Raw genomic sequence first — 22779 nt, forward strand, 5'->3', positions numbered from 1 at the left:
TGATTTTCAAGCTTTGTAGAGTGGAAAGAGGGCATATGTCTACACCTGATCCTCCATCGACCATGACTCTCTTCACATAGTGTTATTCACATTTCACGGTTAAATGTAGAGCCCTATTATGTCCAGATCCTTCCAAGGGTAATTCATCATCAGTGAAAGTGATTCTATTTACCTCAAAAATTTGATTGACCATCTTTTCCAAGTGACCTACTGTAATATTTTCTGATATATGTGCCTCATTCAAAATTCTGGTCAAAACTTCACGATGTTCTTTAGAATATATGAGTAATGACAATAAAGAGATTTGAGCAGGCGTTTTCCTCAACTGATATATAACAGAATAATCTTGAGCTTTCATCTTTTTCAAAAACTCTTCAGCATCTTCCTCAGTGACTGGTTTTTTCATCGGCAACTGATTTTCTTTGATTTTTTTGTCCCTCTTTAATTCTTCCGGAGCATAACATCTTCCAGAACGAGTTAAGCCTCTTGTTTCATTTGTTTCTTCAAAAATCTCCTTTCCCTTGTGAGTAACGACGACTTTGTTGTAGTTCCATGGAACGGCCTTGGTGTTTGTGATCGGAAGTTTTGTATCACAACTGGCTCTTTCATACTTTCTTGATTTTGATCAAACGTTCAAAATTTACCAGGAATGTAGCATTTTGGTCCATTCAACGGTACGTCTCCTCTTTTTATAGATTTAGGGACATACAACACTAGCTTCCTCGAGTTCCCAAAATTCGAACGTGCACCTTTAACAATTATCGGTGCCCTTTGTATGGGTTCTAAAACCATACTAGACTCTTCTTTTGAAACCTTGCTTTCCACTTTTGTTCTACTTGTTTGTTCATAATCTTCAAAAATGTCAACCATCCCCACAACACGCTCATTATTATGAGCAGGGAATGGGTTATTGGTGACATTCGGTGCTTCCTCATTGCGTACCTCGATTACCTTATCCTAGATTAACCTCTCAATGACTCTTTTTAGGGCCCAACAATTCTCTGTGCTATGACCTGGAGCGTTGGCGTGATACTCGCATATAATAGTTGGATCAAAACCTCTTGCATTTGGATTGACAACGTACGGATTGACACGTTCAACTAGTCTCAATTGTATTAATTTCCGTAACAAACTCGTATACGATTCCCCAATTGGGGTAAAATTTTCTTTTCGACCTTGTTCTCTCGTATAGTTTGTCCGGGGACGTGGATTGTATGGCGCCTGGAAATTTTGTTGTTGGGGGTGAGAAACTTGTGGGGCAGGCCCCCGCCATTGTTGGTGCGAAGGAGGCCGGACATATGCCTGAGTATTGAGAACTGCATATTGGGACGGGTAATAATGATGAGGAGAATTATATTGTTCTTGTTGGACTTGACCATAAGGATTGTTCATGCCCATTTGAACACCTCTTGATCCAGACGCCGTCATGGACCCTTCCTCCTTTTTTTTGATTGGTAAAATTACCGGATCCACTTTGTATTGCTTGTGTGGTAGCTCTAATGGCTGCTTGACTCACAATTTTACCCGACTTTATGCCATTCTCTACCATTTCTCCGATCTTAATCGCTTCAGCGAAAGGCTTGCCCATTGCGGCGAGAAGATAATGAAAGTAGTCAGGTTCTTGAGCCTGGAGAAAAACATCAATTAACTCATAGTCTTCATTGGCGGTTTGACTCTAGCCACCTGCTCCCTCCATCTTATGGCATATTCCCCAAAACTTTCTGATGGCTTTTTTTTCATATTAGCTAGGGAATTGCGATCGGGAATAATATCGATATTGTATTGAAATTGTTGGACAAAATCTTGTGCCATATCATCCCAAACGTGCCAATGAGAAATGTCCTGATCGATAAACCATTCTGATGCTACGCCCGTTAAACTCTCTCCAAAGTAAGCCATAAGAAGTTCTTCTTTTCCTCCGGCTCCTCTCAACTGATTACAGAATCTTCTCAAATGAGCCACTGGATCGCCATGACCATTATATTTATCAAACTTTGGAGTTTTGAACCCTAGAGGCAAGTGAACATCTGGAAACATGCATAAGTCCTTAAATGAGACACTTTTGTGTCCTCCCAGACCTTGCATATTCCTTATATTTTGTTCCAAACTCCTCATTTTCCTTGCAATTTGTTCATGTTCCTCATTCTTAATGTTTTTCTCAACTTCAACGGGAGAACTGTATTGGTGGTGGTAAGAGTTAGGAACATTGAAAGTTAATTTAGGGGCATGACCTTGGCCGTATTGATCTTTGAGTATAGGGTCATCATTGGATATTTGTACCAGTGTCGATTGAGGAATTGTATTAGTTTGGACAGTAGGCATGAAAAGTGGATTATTCATCATTGATGGTTTTAACGGGTTTACTGAGGAAGTTTCGGCAGTATTAGATGTGTTAATGTAGGGTCCAAACCCAGGTGGATAAACCGGGTCACTTGTTGAGACTTGGATGGGGAATGGCGTATTCGCATTCAAATATTCTCGAATTGAAGGCGGAGGAGCTTGCCCATTCATCCAAGCTTCGTACATTTCGGTCATCTGTTGTCTTAACATTTTCACCTCTTCTATAGGTACCGATTCTTGCGCAACCATTTGGGTTTGTGCGTCTTCATTTTCCGACTCTGTTCCGTCTTTACGTGTCATTTTTTCTTTCCCATTTGATCTTGTGTTATATTTGATGAGATGCCAGATCTCCTCACAAACCAACCACCTTTTAAACTCTCTAAATTCTCATATATATTAAAAAAACATGCGTTAGGATTCAACATATTAAGGATATTAAATTCACGTTGTATGTTATGCACCTAGATTTTCATATGTCTATAATGTGTTTTGGAAGACTTTTATATTTCATCCCGGCTTTGGACGACTTGCTTATGTCATTTGGTCCCCTACTTTACTTACTTGAATAATTTGAATGCATTTTGATCGAACCTATTAAAGGTTGCCTACGTATCATGTTTGAACATGAATCAGATCATTACGTAGTTCATGTGGATAAAGTTCTTTCAAAAGAAAAATACGACATTTTTTTAACTTTAAAATGAAAATACCATTCAAATCAAAATGACCAAAATAAAAACATCGAAGTACTTAAGAGTAAAAAAAAAATTTGACGAACTAAAAAGGAAAAAAAAATCCATCTCCGACATTTCTTGATCATCAATTGCCCCCTAGGCTAGAGTAGACCTTGAACAAAGCTTTCGGCAGATGTGGGGCTAATGCACGCGCCTCTTGACCCAGGCTCTCATCACTTCGATGGAGATGACCACCATAAACATCAATCAAGCTCTCAGTCAACTGAAGCACTTGTCCTTTCGCCTCCTCCATATTCTCGTGACAATTCTGCAACCATTCTTCAGTAGTGACAACTGCATCACTCAGATGCTCTTCATGTGCTTGAAACTCTTCAATTTGGTTATGAAATTCTTCACGCTCTTCCATCCATTGATTTCTTTCGGTCGCCACTTCTGCTTGGTACAATGTGAAACGGTTTGCGATGTCCCTTTCTCATCCCATAGAGGCTTTTAATTGATTTTGTAACCTAGCTTGCGCATGTATTAAGAGGCTCTTTTCTTTCTTATATTCTTCCTCTTGTTGCTCCATAGCACCTGTGACAATGCTCAAATCTTCATGTAGGGTTCGAATAGTAGATAGATGCTTCTTTTCAACCCTTTTTTCAATCAATGTAACTCTTTCCTCGAATATTGCATCACGTCGAGCCAAATCTTCTTTAACATTTTTTAGGTCATTGCTTAGGATATCTAAAGTAGACCTATAATTTCTTTCCACCTCGAGTCGGGCCTGCTTGATTCTTACTTCAATTTCCTCTTCTCGATCTATGATTTCTCGCGCTGATCCTTCGGGCATTATTTTGAGAGGGGCTTGATCAAAGAACCGATGGAGGTATAGGGGGTCAACTTCTCCTTCAACACGATCATCAACCATAGCTTTCGAACTTAAAGTTCGACTGCCACCCCAAATCTTTTGAGCTTCTGATTCTCGATCTCGATCTTCAAATGCTACCTCCCACACAATATTCTGCGTATCCTCGGCTTTAGGTAAAATTTATTTTTGTCCTAGTTGGCGTAGAACTCAGAGGGGTATGTATGGTTGGAACCCGCGAAGGCCTGTCAGAACGAAGAATGGACGATAGGAAGACATAACAATTACCTCACTAGCAGGAAACCGATGATAGTTCCATGTAATTATAGATGCCGTCAATTTAAGAAGATAATGTCTCCATGCTTTGACACCTTTTGGCAATTTGTCTCCTAATTCTTTCATCCTTTCTGGGTGGCTCAAAATATAATTCGTCCAATCAGATTTGAAATCCGTCGCAAAACGATGGCGATATAGGTGCTCTAAAAACCACATTTGCAATAAAATGCTACAACCTTCAAAAAAATCTCCCCCCTCTCTACATTTAGTCAAAGCACGATAAATATCTGCCAACATCATCGGCAATATAGTGGATTTTCTTTTCTTTATCATAACAGTGACTATTCCTGACAGACGAATATCGATTTTTTTATCCTTCCTTGGAAAAACCATAGCTCCCAAGAATGCTACCATGAATGCTTCTTGTCTATGTTTTTCCCAAGTAGGGAGGTGTTGTCCATTTTTAAGTTGTTTCCCATAGCTTGAAAATCCTTCCTTCTTTCCATATCTTGAGTACAAGAATTCCAAAGAAACCAACCCATTATCAAAACACTCCTTATGAGGATGGATGATGTGCATCTGTTCTAGAAATTTACCTCTGTTGACACTCCTAGGGGCTATCAGTGTTTTAGTTTGAAGATCCTGGCCTAAGCCTGTGAAACCACCCAATTCTTCTAACGTAGGCGTCAACTCAAAATCACTAAATCGAAACACATTATTTGTGGAATCTCAAAACGGAATCAAAGCCTCGATCAAACCTCTGTCAGGACTAAATCTCATGATATCTGTAAGGAAACCAAGATGTTTGAATATATCAGTCCGCCAAAATTCATGCATATCGTTCCACCAATCATTAGTAATTGTGGGGTTTTATATGTGATCATAAACTTTGGGGGATCATTGACCATTTCGACTAGTTCATCCCTTGGTCTTTTATCACACCTCATAGATCTCATGATTACCTGGTTGAGAAAAAGAAAATCGAAATTTTTTAAAATCAAATTTTATTGTAAAATTTTTATAATTCGAAATTATTTATTGGAGTAGTTAAAAAAATAAAAATAAAAATGATTCGGAATGTCTAAAGTGATCATTGATTCAGGTTGTTTTTGAAAAAAATGACCAGATAAAGAGACAATTTTGATCAAAAAAAAAAGAGAAAGAAAAATAAAAGAATGTGTATATTATACATATATTATTAATAATATTATATACATATATTATTAATATTATTATATTTATTATTTATGTATTATTTTAATAAAAGCGAAAATAAAATTGAGGATTAGGTGTGTATGTATATATATGTGTATTAATTTGTTTTTTTTTAATCATTGGTTGAAAATGGGTAGAAAATAGATATTTATTTCTTTAGTCGATTATCCTAAAGCCGGTCAACATTTTATTATAGTCTTCACATGATGCAACAAGTAGCACAAAAATGCACATGATGGTCTCACGAAAAGATACCTGTGCTAGTCAGATTGGGCCCCTATGTCAAATCTCGCTAAGTTACATGCACATGATGCAAATAAATCGGAACCTAGTAAGGATATCATGTCTGAAAATTTCAATTCTACTAAGGTAAGATATCTAGACTGGCTGTAAAACGAGCGGACAGCTCGAGTCAGGGAGTAGCAACGTACCGGTAGCAGCGCTTTCCGGCTTTGTGCATGGGTGCTCCCATCCTATACATATTTAACTGAAAGTCCTTCACCATGGATCGAAGATCCACTGGCTATCTTGATAGAAGCGGGGTGCGCAGTCGCAATTCTCATATTATTATAATAGAAGACTTGGTTCGTGAGAGAAGACAGTTATAATCCAATTCAAATATTATCAAAACATTAAATAAATAAACAATTAGCATATTAAGTTAAATAAATACAATATCCAAAAGCGTAAATATATAAATCTAGTCATACATAAATCAATATTTAAAAGCTCGAATTCTAGTTAGTGTTCCCCAGTGGAGTCGCCATCTCTCACGCCCCCTTTTTTTTCTCTCAATATTTTTTTTGATTTTTATTTGTTTTGAAAGAAAAAGAGTTTTTCAATTAAAGTGACATTTTGAAAAGGGATAATTATTATTCAGAGTCGCCACTTGAAATTGAGTTTTGGTGTTCCAAGTCACCTTCTTTAAATATCTAATCAAAAGGAAATTTGACTCCATTTTATTGGTCTGCGAACTAGAAATTCGGGTAAGGATTTCTGTTGACCGAGGGGAAGGTGTTAGGCACCTCTCGAGTCCCGTGGTTCTAGCACGGTCGCTTCATTGACTTTGATATGACTAGACTTAATTTTGAATATTATATTATTTAACTTAATAATAAAAATATTTTTACTTTATTCTTTCATTTATTTTAAACCTTTTAAAAGATCATCTTATTTATTTTAAATCTATTGAAAATTATTTTATTATTTTTTATATGTGTCCATTTAAAATTTGAAACACTCATATTTATTTAATTATTATTTATTATTTATTTTATTATTATTATTATTATTTATTTATATATATATATATTTAATGTTATTATGTGTAGAATTTATATAGGTGTTTAATAATTAGGAATTAGAATTTGTGTAGGAAAAAGATTTTTAGAATTCAAGTTAATTTAGAATTGTGTTTATTTATTTATTAGATAACAAATAAGAAAAATAAATAAATTTTATAAGATTTGAAGTTAGTTTTTATCAAGAAATCCTAAATAGATAGGAATGTTATTTTTTTTAATGAAACAAAATTTTCGCTTTTTTAAAAAATCTTTTTTTTTCTCTTTTTTTTTGGACGTTTTTATTTTATTTTAGATTTTATATATTTGTTTTTTTTTGTTTTCTGTAAATCTGTTTTTCTCTCTCTTTTTTTTTAATTTTATTTTATCATTATTTATTTTTATTATTATTTTATAGATTTTTTCTCCTTTTTTTTTCAAATTCTTTTGTAATAATTTTGTTACTCTTTTATTTATTTTTTAAATTGTCTTGTTTTTGTTTGTTTTTTTTACATTCTATTAATTTTATATTTGTATTTTTTTCATTTTTTAATTTTCCTTTTTTGTTTTAATTTTTTTTTTACGCTTTTATATCTTTTTTTTACGTTCTTTCTTTCATTTTTTTGTTATTTCTACTTTTGTTTTTTATTTTTTTTCTTTCTGCTTCTCTCTCTCTTTTTTTTTTTTTCATTTTTCACGTTTTTTTCTTTTTTTTTATTTTTTTTATAGTTTTTTTTAAAAAAAAAATCTGTTATTTTTTCTTCTTTTTTTTCGTTGTTTTTTTTTTGTTTTATGCTTTCTTGTTGTTTTTTTTTATTTATTATTTTTTTATTCTTTTGTTCTCTTTATACAATTTCTCAAATTTTATTTTTTTAATTATAATTATTAATAATAATTATCACTATTTTATCATGAATCTCTAGATGAAATTTACAATTCTACTTAAATAAAAAAAATTACTAATTATTTATATATCTTAATCAAACATGTCTGCAATAAATTCAACAAACATCTTCTAAAGTGAAAATAGACGGAGAGTTATATTAATCTATTTAAATTCAACAATTCAATATCATGAAGCGACATAAATTGCAAAATCTATCTAAAAAACATAATAATAATAATAACGTAACAATAATCAATATAATACATGTGATTTGAAGTATTTCATGCTATTGGAATCAACTTTTCATAGAAGTAATATTATTAAATCACGCGAGAATTTATAGTTACCTCGCTGCGAAAATTGATACCACAAAAGCGAGCTGTTATCCACGAATTCAGAATCACGATTAAATCTCTAACTCTAACCTAATTCTCAAAAGAAATAACTCATTTTTTTTTCTTATTTGTGTTTGCTTGTTTTTTATTTTCTATGTCTATCAATCTCAATTTCTGTGTGTTTTCTATATTTCTCTGTGTATATTTTTTTTTTCAACTGAACGTGGGTATATAATATTCTTTGGGTGAGAATCTGGTGCTAATTAAAAGGAACGTAATAGAGTGAGATTAGGATTTAATTTGAAAATTAGTGGAGAAAATTGGGGTTGAGATAAGGATATAAAATAAATAAATAATAATAATAGAAAATTAACAAAATAAAAAAATAAAAAAAATTGTAAAGTTTTTAAAAGAAACGTCAAGAGAGAGAGAGAAAAAATAAAAAAACAAAAATAAAAAATAAATAAATGGGATGAGATTTTTTAGTAAAATAAGTTAGGAAGTTGGGAATAATTAGGATAAGATAAAACAAATTTAAATTTGAAATATTTAGAACTCCTCTTTTCTTTTCTTTTTCTATACTTTTTAAACTAGATAATTAACAAATAACTTAAATTCCCAACTTTTATTTATCAATTTTTTTATTATTAAACTATAATTGATCTTATAATTAATTTACAATTTATTATTTATTTTATTTTAAATATAACCCTTTTTAAAATTGATGTAAAATATACTATGTTTTGATAAAAAAAATTAGGTGTTCTCACATAGTATACACAAATATTTTTTAACTGTCAAAATAATCGGTTGAAATTCAAAGTTTAAGTAACAAAGAAGTGAGATTTTACTTTCTGAAGTGAGGGAGTAATTTTTTAGCCTAAAAGTTAATTGTCTTTATAAGTTTAAAAAGTTAATATTGATTTTACTTAATTATTTTAAAATAAATTAGTAAAAAATATTTTATGCCCAGAATTTCTTAAATAAAGTGCAAAAAAGAAAAATATGACGAGTAATATATTTAGAAATATTGGACGAATAATATAATACGATGGAAACAAGAAAATAGTATCCTAGCTTCGAGACAACTTAGAATTAAGTGGTCAACTGAATATTAAAGCCTCCCCTTTCATTTCATTTAAATATCTAATTATAATATTGTTTATTTCTTGATTGATTATTAAAAAGTTATATATCGTACAGTAAATATTATATTCCCAAATATTTTACTTTTCATGCAAATAGATATATTCTGTTGTTTTTATTTGCATGTTCTTTTATTAAAAATGTTTTTTAATACTTATTATTTTATAAATAAATGCAAAAATAATATTATTGTTTTTTATTTTATTGAGGAGTTATTTGTCTTATGTAATTGAAAAATATATAAAAACTAAGTAATTAATTCATGTTTGTTGATCAACTCAATGAATCAAAATTAATTAATTTATTTTTATTTGGAAAAATGTATAAGTATTGTTAGACTATGATCGAAATTTCAGAAATATATCTAAAGTAACTAGAGTCCTACTATCCTCCTAAATTAACTTAAAATGGAATAAATACACCATAAACATTGACATGTCATAGAGAGTATGCACACACTCTTGAAAGCAAGTGATGAGTTTACAAATTGGACACATGTCATTTTTTAATTGGTCACTTTGTAATTAGTTAATACACATATTTATTGATAATAAAACTTATATATATTTAATTATTTTTGTTTCTTTCTTTGTAAAATATTTATTTTAATTTCTTTTCACTTTAATTTTTTTCAATTAATTTATTATCTTTTCATTTTTAGTTATTTTTAATAAATTGTGTGTATTTAAAAAAACAACTTAAAAGTGTCGTTTAATTTTAATGTTTCAATATTTTAATGTTTTATTTGATTTTATTCACTTATTTTTATATACTTTAAAAATTAAGTTATTTTAAATACGAGACATTTGAAATAAAATCAAAACGAAAGAAAAAGAAAATAAACTCAATACAAAAATAAAAGAGAAAAAAAATGAATGTAAGTAAAAAAAATAGTTTCGATACAAGGTGAAAGAATGTTAACTTAATTTAAATACAAGATAAAAAATAAGAATATTTTTCTTTTAAGAAATTATAAATTTATTTAAAAAATTACGAAATATTATTTTAAGAAATATTTTAATACTTTTATATTTTTAATTTATTTAAAAAGTATTTTTTATTTAAAAAATTAATTACACACATGGCGCGCGAGTGTGTACAAACACAACAAACTTGAGTGGTTGAATGTGTCACATCAACACAAAAGGTTCACAAAAATACGAATAAAATGAGTAATGGGATAATAGAATCTTTGTTATGTTTAGGTATGTCTCTGAAATTTCGGTCATAGGCTAGAGGGTACTTATTCATTAAAGAAAATACTAAAATCTAAAATGATACCCCTTATTTCATATAAACTGAAATTTGGGGGTTTTTTTCATTATGCAAAATAATTGAAATGGTCAAAGTTCAACACGAGTGTGGTCAAAAATTTTTCCATATTCCCCCTTTCCTTAAAGTTCTATACTGTTTAAGAGATAATTGTCCTACTTATAAAGTTATATTAATGAATTCACAAAGGATAATAGTTAAAATTATGGTTTAAATCATGTTTTTGAATAATTTTTTTAGTAAGTACGAATAAATTTAATTAATATGAAATAGAAAGAATAAGAACTATTAACTATTCTTTAGTCCCATTTTATATAAATTAGTTTGACTCGACATAAAATTTTAAAAAATAAGATAGACTTTTAATATTTGTAGTCTAAAATAAGTGGTGCTAGATATTTATATGACAATAAATTATTTTATTAAAATAAAATTGACAATTTAAAATAAAAATGTTACTTAATATAAAAATATGCCATTTTTCATTTTAAAAAAAAGGAAGAAAAACTGACTAGAAAAATAGTCATAAAAAATTAGACTTTAGAAGTAAATATTAAATAAGAGTAAATATCTTAAAAGATCACTAAATTATGTGAAATTATTTCAAAAAGTCACTCAACGTTGTTTTGTATCAATAAAGTCACTCAACTTATGAATTTTCTTTTATAAAATCAATCAACTTGTACTATTCTTCTAGGAAATCATTATAACGAAAAAATAAAAAAACTAATTACACAACCCACCCTTCAAGTTTAGTTTTGTAATACTTATTTTTATTATAGTTTATAATATTATGTTTAACTCTCTTATTTTATTTTCTTTAACAAATATTTTCTTAACCTAATAATTATTATCAACATAAAAATTTATGATTTAATTAAATTTTCATTTATCACACATTTATTAAATTGATCAACATACATACAGCTTCTTAAGAAATTTTTTTTTACAGAATACTTAAACGAAATGGATAGATCAACTTAATGAAGCCAAATTCAGCAACAAATTTATCCATTTAATCATTATGGATGCACGTCTATAATCTTATACAAATAATTGACAAAATATATATTAATAGAAGGAAGAAATATATATCATTCGTAAAAAATTAAATAAATATATAAATAGAAATTGAATTAAATCATAAATTTTTATATTAATAATAATTAGGTAGAAAAATATTTGTTAAAGTAAATAAAATAAGAGAGTTAAAACATAATATTATAAGTTACAATTACAATAAGTAATGCAAAACTAAACTTTAAGGGTGACTTGTGTAATTGTCTATTTATTTTTTAGTTATAATGATTTTTTAGAAAAATAGTTCAAGTTGAATAATTTTATAAATAAAAATCTATAAAATAAATAAATTTATTAATACAAAACAAAATTAAATAACTTTTTAAAATAATTTTACGTACTTGAGTGATCTTTTAAGATATTTACTATATTAAATAAGAACCTCGGGTTACAAAGTTGGACAAAGTTAGGTGCAAAACATTAAGGTTTCGTTTGGTAGAGTGTGTTAGGAAAAATAATACATGCATTAGATATGTATATTAGTAATACCTTGTTTGTTACATTTTTTTTTGTTATATATAACTAATACAAGCATTAGTTATACACAATATTGTGTATTAAGTTGTGTATTACTAATACCAAGAAATTCTAGGTATTAGTAATACATAGCATTTTAACACTTGCATTAGATTATGTAATTACAAAAGTACCCTCAAAACCCTTTAAAAGAACATTTTCCATAGTACTTGTTTCATCTTCTCTTTCATTTTCTCTGTACTTTGTCAAAGAAAATTCAAGAGTAGATTTTTCTTCCTTTTGCTCAATCAAACATTGTTTGCTCATCTTCATAAGGTTAGTAGTCTTGTCATTCATTAAAATATGTATTTTTCAACATCTCTTTCACAATTTAAGATGAAATTTAGGTTTAGCTCGTTTTTTTAATATGCTTTGAGCTCATCTATTTCACTCTTTATATGGTTGAAAATTAGGAATTTATATACATAGATACTTGTTTAAAAGCTTTGTATGTATTCATTCATATTTTTATGGCAAATATAGGTGTTATTATGGATCTTCAACCATTATCATGTATTGAATATATTATTCTTGTGGAGATAGTGTTTCAGCAAGTTCTTGTTCTCATTTTTTGTCTTTTCATGGCTAGTCATGGTCATTCTCTAAGAAGACGATGTCGAAACAGACGTGAGGTTAGATATCATATGAGTGTTCGAGTTCCGAAAATCATTTCGCACTTACACTATATCATAAATGATAATGGTAGTGTATGTATCGATAAGTTAAGAATGGATAGAAATGCCTTTCACACTTTAGTTCTCTTAACTAAAGATATTGGAGGTCTGACTGATAGTAAAAGTATGTCATGTTGCGAAAAATTAGCAATGTTTTTAAATATCTTGGCTCATCATGAGAAAAATAGATCCATCAAGGTTGATTATATTAGATCGGGATGGAGCGTAAGTCATGCTTTCAATGAATGCTTGAGTGCTATTCTCAAACTAACTCCATTGCTACTTGTTAATCCTAAACCGGTACTTGAGGATGAGATTGAAGATCGATGGAAATGGTTTGAGGTAGGTGAAATTATCGCTTAGCATCTTTTAACTCATATACAAAATATGCAGTTTTTATAATAGTTTTTGAAAAATATTATATATTTTGAGATAACACTATAATTTATCTTAAAGGGTTGTTTAGGTGCGCTAGATGGTACTTACATTCCCATTAGAGTTCCAATCCAACACAAACCAAGATATAGAACAAGAAAAGGAGAGATAGCAACTAATGTTTTGGGAGTTTGTGATAGAAATCTCAATTTTACTTATGTGTTACCTGGATGGGAAGGTTCAGCTGCCGATGGTCGTGTATTACGAGATGCTATAGTACGAAGGAATGGTTTTAAAATTCATGAGGGTAGGACTTTTATATGCTTTCATGTTACATCATAGAAAGAATGACACTAGTAACTAAATTATATGTTTATATTATAGGTAACTATTATTTGTGTGACGGAGGATATACGAATGGAAAAGGATTTCTTTCACCTTATCGAGGTTATAGATATTGGTTAAAGGATTGGCGCGGCGATAATCCATCGCCTCGTTGTAAAGAAGAGCTTTTCAACATGAGGCATGCTAGAGCTCGTAATGTAATTGAAAGGGCATTTGGTTTGTTGAAAGGACGTTGGGGAATTCTTAGAAGTCCTTCATGGTACTCTGTTAAGGTTCATAACAGGATCATTAGTGCTTGTTGTTTGATTCATAATTTCATTCGTAGAGAGATGGAAGTGGATCCCTTAGACATTGATGTAGAAGAACAAATGGAGTATCAACACGAGAATATTGATGTTGTTGAATCGTCGGAGGAGTGGACCACTTGGAGGGATGAGTTGGCCCAATCAATGTGGAATGCAAGATTTTAAAATTGACATATTGCTACATTTTGAAATATGTTGCTACTTGTTAGCTATAGAACCTTTTTGGACTTTATTTGCTCTTTAGAACTGGCCTAATATAAATTGTTGAACTGCCAGAAAGTTCTGTTTTTTGTGACCTTAATTGCACGCCCTTATGTACTCTTGACGTCTCTTTTGTTGTATATATGCTTTAGTTTATAGTAAATCTTATGATATTTGGTTCTTCCTGATTTTTTTTAATAATTTACCGCATAAGTTCTTACAGGCGTAATGAATAGTCAAATATCATCAAATAAGAGATCAAAAAAATCAAGCAACACAACACCTTCAACACGAAGGACATGGATTCCAGAAGAAGAACAAACTCTTTTAGAAGGACATAAAGAGTTGTGTGCTAATGGTTGGAGAGCTGATAATGGTACCTTTCGACCAGGACACTTGATGGAGTAGGAATTTTATATACACAAACATCATTCTAGAAGTGGATTGAAAGGTGAACCACACATCAAAAATAAAATCAGATACTGGAAAAGATGCTATGGAAGTATAACTTTATTGAAGACTCGAAGTGGATTGGGATTTCAATATAATGATGGAACTATAATAGTTGACGATCCAAAACATTGGATTGACTTTATAAAGGTAGTTAATATATTTTTCTTTTTTCATATGGTACTTTCCTTATTAGTTACTTTCATATACAGTAACATTTAGCCTCTCTTTAGATCCTTTTACAATTAATTAATATCATATTTGTTCTATTTTTTTAAATATTCTAGATTGATCCACAAGACAGGAAAATGAATGCTAAGAAATGGCCAACGTTTGAGGATTGGGAAGTAATCTTTGGTAAGGATAGAGCAACAGGAGAGTTCGCTGAAGGGCCCCTAGATGCTACTAAAGAAATTCAAAAGAGTCAAGCTCCACAACATTCTAATGACATGCGTTTGGGATTTCCTATGGATGTTGATCTTGATGATGATGAAGAAGAAGAAGAAAATGTTTACCATAGCTCTAAAGTTGCTACTGAAGAAGCTGAAAATGCCACTGGACAAGGTGGATTTGCTACAGCTGAAGATTTCAGCGAACCTAGTTCATTTACTAGAGCTGAAAATGTCACTGGACCTAGCGTATTTAATGAAGGAGAAAATGTTGCTGGTTCTGAAAATGAACATGTTGGATCCCAAAAAAGTCATAAACAAGGTGAGTATTCAAAAAGATCATCTTCTAATGTTAACGAGAAAGAGAAAAGCAAGAAAAGGAAAAAAATAGTAGAGGATGATAGTGAGACATTTCTTAAGGGTATGATGGAAGTTATGAAAAACTTTACTGAAAGTCAAGATAAAAGAATTGATTCTTTGATTGAAAAGATGGGGCATCGTAATCGATCTGATGTTCGTGGTCAAGTTTATTCTATTCTTGAATCCCCTGTATTTGAGTTGTGCACCACAGAGCAACGTATAAAAGCTACAATGATTCTCTGTAATGACGACAAAAAGATGGAATTATTTTTACGTATGGGTGAACATGATCGTCAGACAATGATGTGGATGGCTGTCCATGATAAACTTTGAAGTACTGTGAACTTGTGATATAAGTGGCTACACTAGTTTAGTAATTTTTACTTGAAATCACTTCAAAGTGTGACAACAGTCGCTTTTTTGGGCATCTCTAATTATTAATGTGCGCATGAGCATGTTAAATCTTTTTGGGTAACTAAATTTTTATCAAAATATCTCAACTCTTGTGTCAATGATAAGCACAAATGTAATTATATAGTTGTTATTGCAACTCTTCAAATTCTAGTGTAGCCATTTACTTTTGAGATTTTGAAATGCAATTATATAGCTGCTATGACAGTTTTCTAATCTGTCTTGTATTTCTGTGTCTAGTCTCTGTTTTTCATTGTTAGTTTCTTTATGAGTTGATGAATGTGTGTGATAGAAGAGGTGAAGAAGATCGCTTCTATTTGTTTGAACAGTGTGGCAGATGATTTAGACGGAATATGGAATCATCTCATTTTGGAAGGTTTGATACTGCATCTGACCATGAAATCAATATCGTATTTGGAATTTGGACACCTTATTTTTAATGATAAGTTCCATTGTGATAGAGAACATGGTTTCATACTTTATGTCCCTCTAGCTATGTTTTTGGTCACACAGAACTGGATATAAGATGTTATAATCCCATGAAATACAAAGAACAGAATTCCAATCGAATGCTCTGCAACTACTTTGCAAGTCAGAATTTGGAAATAACCTGTTTCACCCTTCATTTTTTCAAAAGTCTAGTATCAGGCTTAATAAATCAATGGCTGCTGACTTTAAGCCATGTGCAGTGACTACTTAGAAGATTCATCATCAGCTATACGCTGATGAATAATTGGTGAAGATTTTCCACAAATAACATAAAACTGAATCAATAGAGCCGCATTTACTTCATCAAGAAAATCAGTAGATCCACATTTGTCCAGATTCCGACGGTCCGTAGGTGGCATCGTGGTGCAGCTGCTGAAGGAAGATGGGGAAATCTGACCAAGTGTGGGGTTACGGAGTGCGTGACGGACCGTCGTATCCATAACGGGCCGTCCTGCTGGTTCATCGTGAAGTTCAGAGAAGTAGTCCCAGTACCCAAATTCCAAGAGTTTAAGTGTCTTGGAACGGAGACCCTCGACAGACCGTTGTGCCTGTGACGATCCGTCATATCTCTCGTCGAGGATAATGAAGAGAGAAGCAGAAGAAATTGAACAAGTATGGGACGACGGAGTCCATGACGGTCCGTCGTGACCACGACGATCCGTCGCGAGGTCCGTCGATCCAACCGCGTTTTGACAAATTTCCAGCAAATAGAGTCCTTATGTAATTATGTTTTTATTTTTTTTATAAATAGTTCAAAAAATCTCCTTTGTAAAGTTTAAGTGCAATGGTAATCGTAATCAAAATGGAATTGTCACAAAAAGTTACCAGAAGACCATGCAGCCTTTCTCTTTTTCGTTTTTCCTTTTTAAGAAAAAGACAATGGATCGTATACAAGAGTTTGATATATCAACAAATAAAAAAATATAAATAAGAGGACATTACTTCCTCTATTTGAGTTGTCTAGTATGAATAAGTTGATCTTTTGGACGTATGGTGGCAAAATTGTGAAGATGTTTGACATCTTCTTCTTCTTGTTCTTTTTAAATCTTATTTTAATGTAGTAACAATTTTTTTAATTTTATATTAGAAAAAGAAGAAGAATAGGAATAAATAATGTTTTAGCAAAGAAATCTTTTTTGATGTTTTAACAAAGAACCTTGTTGCAAAGGAAGTGTAAAAATAAATAAAGTGTAAAGGGTATTTTTGTAAACATACACTTTTTAAATAGAAATTATGCAAGATTTGTTTTTTCTAATACATCAAACCAAAAAGTGTATAAAAAATAATGATTGCATAACTAATGCAAGTATTAATAATGCAAGTACTACTAATGCAAGCATTACTAATACACCCTATTTTGCATTATTCTTATACACTCTACCAAACGACCCCTAATTTTACAAGCTGTCCGCCATTAATTCACAACAAAATAAAGAAGCACGTTTTTCAAATGCTTACATCCTATGCGATGTACTTTCTTCATTTATTTTACTTGGTTTTATATTTTTTTTAAGAATAAGTTTTGAATTTACTATTTGAATTTCATGAAATTGCGGTTAGATGTTTTTATAAATAACTAAAAATATTATTTGAAGTTTATATACCAACTAGTGAACTTCTCAAAGAGTGATAAAAATTTCGATAATTTTATTAACGAAAAAGGGTTTAAAATATTCTCAAAGTATTGAAAATGGTACAAAATTACTTTCCATCCACCTATTGGCTCCAAAATACCCTTTCCATCCACCTATTGGGTCTAAAATACCCTTGTCATCCACCTTTTGGTTTAAAATTGACCACTTATTTAACGGTTTTATATTTAAACTATTTAAATTTTTTTTAAATACGTGGGGCTCAACTATTTGTTATAATTTAACTTATTAGTATAATTTATAAATTAATCCACTATCCACGCACTACTAATTAAACCCTCCAAATTAATAAACCCGTCACATTATTAATGCAACAACAGAAAAGCTACTACTAATTGAGTGTTTTTAAAAATTTGAGAAGAAAATATCTAGAGAATTAAATTATCACACATTCAAGTGTCTAAATAAAAATTACTGATAAACTTAAAAGTCTAAATATGTTCATCATAATTATTCTTACGTCTCAATTATGTGATGTTACTTTATAGGTAACTTTTTTTCAAAATAATATATTAAAGGTTTTAAAACAAATCATAAATATTTATATATTATATTTTTAAAAAGTGCATGAATTAATTCAGGATGTATTATTTGTTTACCTTTAATCAGAAATTTCTAATTCTCGAAAGAGAATCAAATTGAAAGTGTCCTCCTAAATAAGCGGCTCAACATAAATTTAATTGGGGCTTCGATTCGGACTCGAATAATTTTGGATGTCATTTTCATGAATCTATAATTTCATTGTGTTTTAGTAGTGTTTATGACGATTTTGATATTATAGTTGGATTATTAATTGGGTGGGGTTTAGTTAGTAATGGGTGGGTAATGGGTTGGTTTATAAATAATACAAATAAATTAAATTATAATCAATAGTTGAACATCAAGTATTTAAAAATATTTAAATAGTTTAAATTTAAAATCATTAAATAAGTGGTCAATTTTAAACTCAAAGGTGGATGACAAGGGTATTTTGGAGCCAATAGGTGGATGGAAAGGACATTTCGGAGCCAATAGGTGGATGAAGGGTAATTTTGTACCATTTTCAATACTTTAAGGATATTTTAGATCCTTTTCCGTTTTATTAAATATAATATTGATATAAGAGAAAGATGTTTGATTAATACTTTCTATTTAGTAGACTTCCAATAAAGTTATTAAACTTTATACTATTTTGAACAAAAAATAATTGCAGTACAAAATTCTAATAAAATGCAAAATTAAGATAAATCATATCAAGAAAAATGCAAAAAATCATTCTTAATTCGTTATTCATTAAAAAATAGAAGGAAAAATATGAAATTAGTATATATATATTTCGAGTTTTTATGGACGTCCGCTCCCACAAGATGATCATCGTTTTTTATCTTATTCTTCAAATTAAATTAAAATATAAATATAATAAGCACTGAAAATATAACAACCTAAAAACCTAATATGATCTATAAAATCTTTCAATAATTTTGTTTACCGGGCTACTATATAAAACACCGAGTAATATGATGAATATGACTATTAATTATTGGGGAAATTTTATATATAGCAAAGAAAAAATTGTTAATTTTATATTTTAGCAAACAATACAAAATTGCATTCCGTAGCAAACTTTTAGTTTGCTACGGATCTTCTTTTGTATATAAGTGAGCCATTTATACAGTTTCAATTTTAAAAAAAAAAAAACGCGGCAGATAAATAAGGAAAAAATCCCACAATTCACGCCAAATCAATTTCAGTTTCAGTCTCCCTTCTTCTCCTTCGATCGAAGCAGCTCCATTGTTGACAATTCAAAAAATTGATCAAGCTATTGAAGATTTTAAGCAATCAAGCAAGATAAATTTGTTTTTAGAGATAGAAATAAGAGGTAATTCTGATTGTGTTTTTGATTTTGTCGACAATGGTGTTTAAAATTCAAATTTTATTTTTCAATTTCATCAAATCAGTTGAATGTATATTGAGATGTGAATATATGTCGGTAATTGATTTGATTAGTTAATGTGAATTATAAAAAAAATTGTGAAAAAATTGTTGTTAATTTGAAATTACTGATCTGAGATTTGCTCCAATTCATAGAATTGTTTGAATTTGAAACTGTATAAGTGTTTAAGTGTATTAGATTGTTGTTTGTATGTTCGAATCTATCATATTTAGAGTTATTTTGTAAATTGTATAATTGAATGGAACTGTTGTCTATTACATACGAATTTGTCCTTTGTATTCATGTACTTTTTAGTTGTTGCTATTGAAGTTTATACTTCTATAAAGCTATAATTTTGTGTATACAGAGATTTTTTTTTGTATAATTTGAAAATGTGTATAACCTTAAAAATGAAGTTTCTATAATATGTATAAGTACATACTCTGTTTGTTACTGCATTTATTTAGCTGGTAACTGTATATGTATATAATTTGATTTTGTATACAGAAAATCTGAAAATGGCTTCACTGGCATGTATCAGGATTGCATCTTTTGAGCTACCTTCAATTTCTCTAAAAAACATGCACCTAATTAGTTGTGCCTGAACGTGACACCTACGAATGCTGCATAGTTGAGCAAAACACGTATTTTCACAGAATTATCTGTACTGTGACTCAGTAAGCTTTGAAGATAGAACATTCATAACGTCAATATTTGTGTAACACTGCATGTGCGGAATTCTTGTTGATTCTCTTTGATCTAAATACTTAACATCCTGAAAAAAAAGCATATACATTTTACTAAAAAAATAGTGGTATTAGACACAAATATATATAAATTATACACTTATACACACAGTTGTATAATAAGGCAGTAAATCAGACACATTAAATTATACACTTTTAAAACAATTATATAATGATGCATTAAATTAGTCATAATAAATTATACACTTTTAAAACAATTGTATAATGATGCAGTAAATTAGACAGACTAAATTACACACTTATAGACACAGTTGTATAATGAGGCAGTAATTTAGGCATTATAAGACATGAATAGAAATCAAGTATTAAGATATTATACATTTATAAAAAAAATTTGTATAAGGCACAAATCAACAGAAACACAAAAACATGAACAAATATATATTATACATTCATAATTGTATAAAGACATGAATCAACATAAAAACTAAACATATGAACAATTATTATACACATACCTTATGCTCAATTGACCCAGAACCAACGCCTTCATTTTTATCATTGTGAAAGGTATGAACATCAGATTTATGTTTTCTTTTCTTTTTAGACCCAGTAACAACATCAACAATATTCTTCAGACTTCCATCAACAAAACTAATTGGGTCATTATTGGAATTGGATCTAATATCTTGCATGTTAGTAGATTTAGACAATGAACCTGAAATCTCCCCAAATTCCTGAGTTAGACCCAATGAAAACGATGGATTTTCAACATCAATTTGAACATGCAATGGTATACCTCTCGTAAATCTCTTCGATGGAGATTGGGCATCCATTAATCAAACCAAAATTCTGAAGCGATTAACAGTTGAAGTGAAAATCAGTTTTAAAAAATTCAAAAAAAATTAAAAAAAACTGACAATGTAAGTAGGTTTTAAGCGGTACCTTGATATTTTTGAAATATTTTGGAAAACCGCTCTAATGTGCGTGCTAGGAGAAGTTGGAAGTTTCAACTTGCAATTGTGGAGAAAAGTGTGGAGAAATTGAAGGAAGAAGACCAAATTGTATAAAATGGACGGACGGAGAGAGGAAAAAGGAGGGCTTTGTTTTGGGGAATTTTTTTTATACAAAACGTGGGACCTTATAGCAAATTAACTTTAAGTTTGCCATTTAAAGGAAATAAATGAAAGGGGATTTAATTAGTATAATAACCTTCCTTAGTTTGCCATTCTCCACAATTTTCCCTTAATTATTTTATAGTTCATAATTATAAAAAGTTATGTGGAGTAATTAATGAAAATAAAGACAAATTAAGTTTTACATTTAACATATTCTAAAAATGTCCCTTTTAAATTTCTTTGCAATGCACATATAATAATTAACAGAGTTAAATATTCTTCAAATTCATTTAATATATCACATAAATAATAAAAGAAATCTAAAAGAAAAATATAATTGTACTTCTTGAGGGAAAAAAATATCATCCTCACTTTTTCTCTTTCTAATTGTTTTGTGGTGATATAACTATTTAGCACAAGTCAATAAGTTACTAAAAATTATAAAAGAAACATGTATATCTATAAATAATTTACAATCCTTAAATCCCACTTAATATATTTTAGCAAGAGGATTAGGACATTTTAATTAAGTTAAAAATTTTACATTTATCTAATTAAGACTATCCATCAATAAAAAAAAAAATTTCAAATCTTAACACAATTTTACATTTGAAGATCCTTATACTTGTTAAGATTAAAATTATTAAGTACAAATTTAGTCAAGACTTCTTTTTAATTTGTTGATAAATTCATCTTAACTATTATATTATATGGTAACAAAATAAGCTTATCCGGGCTTAAAATTATTTGAACATATACTTATTAGTTAACACATTTTCATTTGGAAGTAAGTTTTAAACATATAAATTTTTCATTGTTAAATAAATATTGAATCCGCGGGTAAAACATAATAGTTCAAATTCAACAATCAATATCTTTTGAACAATATAATTAAAAAAATTAATATTATTTTCCAAAAAATTAAACCAAACCTTTAATATGTATGAATAATGAAACTAATAAATCTATCAATTACAATATATTGAGATAATTTTTCATTTGACATCTCTTTATTATCCAATAATTTTTTATTATTATTTTGGGTGTTAAGATGAAACTAGAGAAAATACTCAAATGACAAGAAGTTTCTATAAGAACATTTTCCATGTCTGCTCCTCCATACGTGTCTCGACAATCACTGAATCACACCATGTCATGATAACTTACAAAAACAATTACAATATCTCATAAAAAAACTAAAGATTAAATATTCTCTAATAATAATATATTTTATATAATTTCACAAGTGAAATATAAAAAAAAATAAAAATGGCCAGACAAATAAAATGTGTCCTGGAAAAAGCAAAAGAGAGAAAACATATGAACAATGCATTTGTATATAATTTAATATAAAGTTCCATACTATGTACCCTTTACAAAAAACCAAACAATTTCATAAAAATGTAAATCTCAATTTGCTGGAAAATTTATTTGACCGTATGAAAATTGCTCAATGTTTATTGCTATATACAATATAATTATCATATTTTTGTTGGTTGTATA

At 29.6% G+C, this 22779-nt stretch overlaps 2 protein-coding genes and 1 pseudogene across 2 annotated transcripts; 1 reads left to right on the forward strand and 2 right to left on the reverse strand.

Annotated features, from left to right (window-relative positions):
• Positions 1–4499: 4499 nt before the first annotated feature.
• LOC107006235 lies at positions 4500–12155 on the reverse strand (annotated as a pseudogene).
• A 461-nt stretch (positions 12156–12616) lies between these two features.
• Positions 12617–13752, forward strand: LOC107006236 (protein ANTAGONIST OF LIKE HETEROCHROMATIN PROTEIN 1-like). Its single transcript, XM_015204843.1, has 3 exons — positions 12617–12904; positions 13019–13226; positions 13322–13752. The coding sequence occupies exons 1-3, from the start codon at positions 12617–12619 to the stop codon at positions 13750–13752; spliced, it is 927 nt and encodes a 308-aa protein (XP_015060329.1).
• A 6098-nt stretch (positions 13753–19850) lies between these two features.
• On the reverse strand, positions 19851–21219 carry LOC114075089. Its single transcript, XM_027913342.1, has 2 exons — positions 20677–21219; positions 19851–20226 (listed from the first exon to the last, which is right to left on the reverse strand). Exons 1-2 carry the CDS (start codon positions 20992–20994, stop codon positions 20110–20112), a joined length of 435 nt encoding a protein of 144 aa, XP_027769143.1. The 5' UTR covers positions 20995–21219; the 3' UTR covers positions 19851–20109.
• Between the last annotated feature and the right edge of the window lie 1560 nt (positions 21220–22779).

This window comes from Solanum pennellii, chromosome 12 (assembly GCF_001406875.1).
Source record: "Solanum pennellii chromosome 12, SPENNV200".
In the NCBI taxonomy this organism is placed as follows: domain Eukaryota; kingdom Viridiplantae; phylum Streptophyta; class Magnoliopsida; order Solanales; family Solanaceae; genus Solanum; species Solanum pennellii.

Coding starts and splice junctions, on each gene's coding strand:
- LOC107006236 (XM_015204843.1), top strand. CDS start 12,617: ATGGATAGAAATGCCTTTCACACTTTAGTTCTCTTAACTAAAGATATT. Junction 12,905..13,018: donor ATCGATGGAAATGGTTTGAG/GTAGGTGAAATT, acceptor TTTATCTTAAAG/GGTTGTTTAGGTGCGCTAGA. Junction 13,227..13,321: donor TGCTATAGTACGAAGGAATG/GTTTTAAAATTC, acceptor TTTATATTATAG/GTAACTATTATTTGTGTGAC.
- LOC114075089 (XM_027913342.1), bottom strand. CDS start 20,994: ATGGATGCCCAATCTCCATCGAAGAGATTTACGAGAGGTATACCATTG. Junction 20,227..20,676: donor CTGGGTCAATTGAGCATAAG/GTATGTGTATAA, acceptor CTTTTTTTTCAG/GATGTTAAGTATTTAGATCA.